This window comes from Curcuma longa, chromosome 5, assembly GCF_044706935.1.
Source record: "Curcuma longa cultivar G26 ecotype Majalengka, Jawa Barat chromosome 5, ITB_CL_G26_1.1, whole genome shotgun sequence".
In the NCBI taxonomy this organism is placed as follows: Eukaryota; Viridiplantae; Streptophyta; class Magnoliopsida; order Zingiberales; family Zingiberaceae; genus Curcuma; species Curcuma longa.
The window spans coordinates 4605772-4611870 of NC_133865.1; the positions used below are offsets into that span (position 1 = coordinate 4605772).

Sequence of the window (6099 nt, forward strand, 5' to 3'; positions counted from 1 at the left end):
TTCATAGTTGCCAGAATGCAATTATTAAGGAGCTATATACCTTTAGTATAGCCATACAATTTTCACAAATTGTTTCACTGCTCTTAGCAGCTGAGACAAGATCAGGAATGAAGCTCTGCCATCTGGCTGGCCACTCATGCTTTACAACCTGCATGGAAAAATGCATGGGATTGAGGGAAATGAGGGGAATATAGAAATAACGGCCAGTTCACCAACTATATCCTTTATCAAAATGGAAAGCAACAGTCAAAAAGACTAACATTGGAAAATATAATAGTGAGGAATCAGTGGATTACCTGCACTAATATGACATTAAGCTTATTAACATACAATCGCTCCTTCCGGAAAGAGGTTTCATTACTAGAAAGCTGATTAAAAGTTCAAAAGTGACATAAACAATTAAGAACAGTTGGGACTAAAATGGCAAGTGAAGAAGAGAAAACAGACATTCACAAACAAATTGATACTTACCTGTACAATGACATCAGATATGTAATTCTTTATTCCATCTCGTTGTTCAGCTGGTAAGGCATTCCATCTGTATTTAATGACATTTTCTAGTACCTAAGAGATGGGTATAGGAGAAAATCATTGGTTAACAGGCTCAGTACTGCATGAAAATATACCTGGAAATGCACATTAGTTTTCAAATTAAGTTGTGTGAATGTGATTTGTCCACAAAAGCTAATTTGACTAGTTTTAAATAATTTCATCCAAAAGGGACTTCATAAAGATTTTGTAGGAAAGCACCATCTGTGCATCTCACATGCACTTTAGCATTTTTATAATATTTTAACTTCATTATGCCCCATATCAGCAACCTCATATTATTCTTAAATATTAGTTTAATCAATTAGATGAATATTTGAGATGGTACTTCACAAATTTATGTTCTTAATTTATCATCAAAACTAGTAATGGTTATTTTAAGATTACAGGTATATTTATTTTTACTTATTGAATATTTAAAAGAAATTGTACGTTCATTATTTAGATTAGTTATATATAATAATTCAAACGCAAAGTAACCATTACACTATGGTAATTGTTACTCATTAACCATTTCTGTTTTAGCCATTTTAACTCTCACCATGTAAATATATATAAAACATCTCAACTATCGAGACCATATCGCAGAAGCTTTCCTAGCTTATTATAAATTTCCAGGGAACTATACTTTTGCCAATTTTTCCCAGAACTATTTCCGACTAGACGTGCTCACAGTTTCAAAAAGCATAATGGTAATTACTTGACAAACTATGCACAAGGATATCCTTATTGGTTTCAACAAGCATGAGCTATGATATCACACCTTTTCATTTCTTTAACTATTTTTTATAATTCTGTGGGTCTTGTGGCAATTTCAGGAATAACTGTGATCGTTGTTTATAATACTCTTGTGGTAAAAATCCAGCACAAGTTTGACGAAGCTACTGGAAGTTCAGGGTATCAGGCTCAAGGTGGTACCAGAAGCCTTTGGCACCTATAGTAGATGCATGACCCTTACAGAAATACAAATTTAAGGAATTATCAGAAGCACAATCCACTTCAACAATGTTTGATAATTCTCGCTCATCAATGGGTATTAGTTGAGCAATTTCACAGTGGTCTGCTGATGCCCAAAAAACTTCGGCGGTGTTTTGCATACTTGTTTTGGCACTGCTACCAAGTGTTTCTGGATCATTCTTTTTATCTCAACGGGAAATTCTTGACAAGGAGATGTTGTTGCGATCAAGATCATGTCAGCTAAGGAGAGAAAGGATCATGCCTCTTCCGATTCTTTCGAGGGTCACTCATCAACCCGACCCCGTCGCGCAACACCCTTCCTGCAAGGACGGTCGACACCTAGGGAAGCGACATGGCCATCCCATTCATGGCGTACATCTTTGGAGACTTCATAGATGCCTTCGACAACACCTAAAGGGATTTCATTATCCATGAGGTAAACGTGCTCTGTCCATGAGATACATGAGATAACTTGCTAGATGATGATGAAATGATAAGTAGAATGTCAGAGGGCACAATACTCATGCTATTGATGAGACGGTGACAAATTCTTCCATTTACTAATTTTCTTTAAATGCCTTTATTGTTCCATTGTCCATGAAGAAAGCATATGGTAAAGCTGGTAATGTTGTTTCCAAACAAAGAATAGCAAAATCTACTAGTTTGTAGGTTCTCTATACAAGGTTGTGGAAAAGATGTTCTACGCCATATGTGAATCAAATACTGCCCATATTAGCATAGGTTGCTCCATCGGCTTGGTCGTCTCGTCTGTTCGCCGGTTTAAGAAGTTGTTGGTAGTGAAACTCAAAATTCAAGCATCATGTTTGGTTAGATTTTCGTTTTCAATCTTTTTAGTTATGAATTGTTCGTAACGTGCATTTATAATTTCAATACTAAAACAAGTATTGATATATAATTTAATGGGATTTGCAAGACAAATATTTATTGCACGAAGCTTTTCAGAATATAATCAATTTATTGACATCTTTGTTGCTCAAAGACCTGCTATCCATTGAAGAGGAATCAACAATCATGTGCTTGCATCATGTGCATTAAAATATTGATTTACTGTCTCTTGTTCATGTCCACATATGAAGTTCCCAACTAGGAGAATTACTGTGCTCATGAGAAAAAGATCGGTGGTCTCTTGTTGCAAGCAAGTACTTAATTCAAGAGGAGTTCAGATAGCCACATGTGGTTGATTGAGACAGGGATTTAAATTATGATAAAAAGGAAATTTTTCTTCAGAAATATGGTTTGATGCTATAATAGGTATTTATATCTTTTCCAAGTGTTAGATCTTGGGATCGATACTTACTCTCCTAACTTTGACCTCTTTGAATAATCAAGATTTCTTCATTAACCCTTTTTATAATTTATTCATTTACTAATCCTTGCATTATTGAATGCTAACGTTAATATTTGTCTTCTTGAAGTGACTTTAGAAATTTTCAAGTACTTCCAAAAATTCCTCTATCCCAGATAGAGTCATCACTTTCTCTCCTCAACCCGGATGTGGGAGCGGAGCCCTTCCAGGAAGGGTCGACTTATTTATTCTCCCCGACTCGGACATGGGCACAGAGCTCCTCCAGGAACTCGTTTCATTCTCCCCAACTCGAACATGGGCGCGAAACCCCTCCAAGAAGGGTTGCAGATCAAGCACCTATATTCTCTGTCAAGGACAAAGCCACCTTTGAGTCAGCATCTTCACACCAAGTTCGAGTGCATTTAGTTCTTTTTTTTTTTGCAGGAGCATTTTTTCCAAATTGTGCATGTTCATGACAACACAATTGCAACACTTAAAAAGGAAATATGTGATGTCCTCACTAGATATAATCTAGAAATTCATAATATGCGAAGTCAAGGGTATAATGGTGCTAGCAACATGTGTAGTGCTTTTAATGGATTGCAAGCTTTATTTTTTAAAGATTGCCCCTGTGGATATTATATGCATTGTTTTGCCCACTGACTCCAATTAGCATTAGTTGCAGCTGCTGTCAGGTTTAGTCCAAATCTAAGCAATCTCAGTTGAGACTGGAGGAAAGCAGGACGCCCTGGTTGAATCAGGTTCCACATTATGTTTCAAGTTGAGTTTAACTGGCTGACTTTTTGGTGAAGTTTCTTTTATATCTATGGAATTGGTCCAAGTCAATTTCAGGTCAAAGTCTCTACTTGTATGAAAATTGATTAGATTAGATCGGGTTTATGAAAAAAAAAACATTAATCCTTGTCAAGCTGGGATAGGAAGAAAGAAAGCAGACCTGTACCAATTCTTAAAAGTAAAATTAATATAATCAACCAAAGATTTAAAACCAAAACCGAGGATGGTTAAGTTGGAGTCAGTTTTAGGATTTCTGAGTTTTTAAGACCATTATTTATAGCTGCTTTTCTTAGCACCATTCACGGCTGCAGAAGTGTGTCAAACTAAGCTTTGCTCTATGATAACATCACATGAAAGAAAAAGCAGTTAAAATAATTCTGTGTCAGCATAGTACAATACTAATCGGTATAGATGACACAAGAGATTATCTGTGCCAATCAGCATCGAGTTTTGGTGATTTAGAACATTTTGACTATGCCACCCAGCACAACACAGAATTTCAAACCATATTATCTTATCCTAACAAAACCAAAAATAAGAATATTCAAGCAAACATTAAAATTGTAACTAGATGGTGTAGACTCTTCATTAACTTGAGAAATATGTAACGTGAAATAAACATATCAGAGTTGGACACCAACATGTGACAAGTCTAATTTTGTACCATCTTAAGAAGCATATGAAAAAAATGAAGCAAACAACAGTTTGCTACTAACCTGTAGGGCAAAAAATTTGGTATTTAAGTTTTGTGAATTTTGTAGAATGTGGACCACTTGTAGCCAGGTGTCATGGTTGTTTTGCAATTCTCGCAATATCTGATCTGCAGCTGACCTCTGTGAAAAACCAACAAACAATCATGAATCAGCTCTATTATTAATACAAGTCAATGTTTATGTTAGAATAGAATGATGAGTTAACTAAGCAACTAGAACAATTGCTCATTGCAGTACTCAAAAGACTGCAAGCGTAAACAAAGCATCTTTTTCAATAACACGTTTATTCAGATTTAAATCCTCACAATAAAATGCAAATTTATTTGAATGCACAGTTCAAACAACTGATGTACTAGACCGTTGCAAGGAAAACAAGAAACGAGTGGCATTATTCTAGAAGAAATTCCTTTACACTTAAGTTGGTTGGACTAAAAGATAAAGTAGCAAACACACCCACAAGAGGAGCAGCAACTCCGTCAAAAACTCACACGACGGAGAACCAAAAAGAAAAAAGAAAAACAAACACAAACAAATACAACACTAATCACAAGCGAGCAAACAAACCTCCTCCTTGGATCCCGTTCCATAAAACGCGGCCACGGTCGCATCAAGAAGGGGCACGTCGATTGGCTGGCTCAAATCCCTCAATCTCTCCGCCATCACACCGAACCGCAGATCCAACCAGAACAAATTCAGAAAGCGCACAATTAGAAGCCCTGGAAGTGTTGAGCAATCTCGAAACGGGCGGAGTGGTGAAGAGAACAACGAGCAAGGGAGTCTCCCGAACCCTAGCCCTTCTCCTCTTTGTCTCCCCCTCGCGCGCGGATTGGATTCGAATGCCGAAAGGTTTTCCCTACCCTTTTCGCCTTCTCTCTCTCTCTCTCTCTCTCTCACTATCTCCCTTTGTATTCGTCCGCGTCTTCGGTGGTCGCCAAAACGAATGAGAGCGGACTCGAGGCGAAATAGAGTGGCCGTGGGAGATTGGGGGAGCGGCCTTGGGCTTGGGGTTTTGTGATGAAGGAAAGAGGCAGGGCGTTGGGAGCTAATTACGATACAGCCACTCTGGCTTGGTGGGAACTGCGAAATACGAAAACGCTGTGGCCTGTGGAAGGGGCCGGCATAACTCCGTACGGGGGCGTCCTTTTTGGAGGCGCCGAGCCGGGGGTAATCTGGGCATTTCAGCATACAGATTTATTTGCCACGCGAGAGCATCTCCAACGGTAGGAGCCTTTGTAAAGTGTTTTTGTAATCTCCATCGTTAGCAGCCATTGCCACGTAAGTTTTTTATTTAAAAAATAGCAGAAATTGAGAGCGGCTCCACATGCTAACTTTTTTTTTTTTTTTTCATGACACCTCAACCTTGGGAGCTCAAGGAACTACAACTATGCTCTGAGACTGCGGTCTGGCACACGACCGCTCTGACCGAACGACCAGTTGTACGTATAAGGATATAGTCGTCGATTTAAACGGACCTTTCGGACTGATATCAAATAATTTAGATAGATTATATTAAAATTTTATTTATCTATTTTAAAATAGATTCAGATAAATCTCATCTAAACTTGCGATCCAAATCAATCTGTGATGAACTTAATTAATCCACATGTTGAAAAAAATTATTTTTAAAATTTTTTAAAAAAATAAAGTAAAAAATTTATTAAATTAATGAGTTTAATCTATCTAAATTATAATTCAAATTTAAAATTTTCAATTTAAATAATTTAAATTATAATGTAAATTTAAAACTTTTAATATTTTTTATTTTTTTACAAACTCATG

At 37.0% G+C, this 6099-nt stretch overlaps 1 protein-coding gene across 1 annotated transcript in view; it reads right to left on the reverse strand.

Moving 5' to 3' along the window:
• LOC141828814 (protein EXPORTIN 1A) overlaps window positions 1–5195 on the reverse strand; it is a 30841-nt gene extending 25646 nt beyond the window's left edge. The window contains exons 1-5 of the mRNA XM_074716204.1: window positions 4885–5195; window positions 4324–4440; window positions 472–564; window positions 297–368; window positions 41–148 (exon numbers count right to left, since the gene is read on the reverse strand). Coding sequence (XP_074572305.1) covers window positions 41–148; window positions 297–368; window positions 472–564; window positions 4324–4440; window positions 4885–4980 — 486 coding nt within the window. The 5' untranslated portion in view covers window positions 4981–5195. The remainder of the gene's footprint in view (window positions 1–40; window positions 149–296; window positions 369–471; window positions 565–4323; window positions 4441–4884) is intronic.
• Between the last annotated feature and the right edge of the window lie 904 nt (window positions 5196–6099).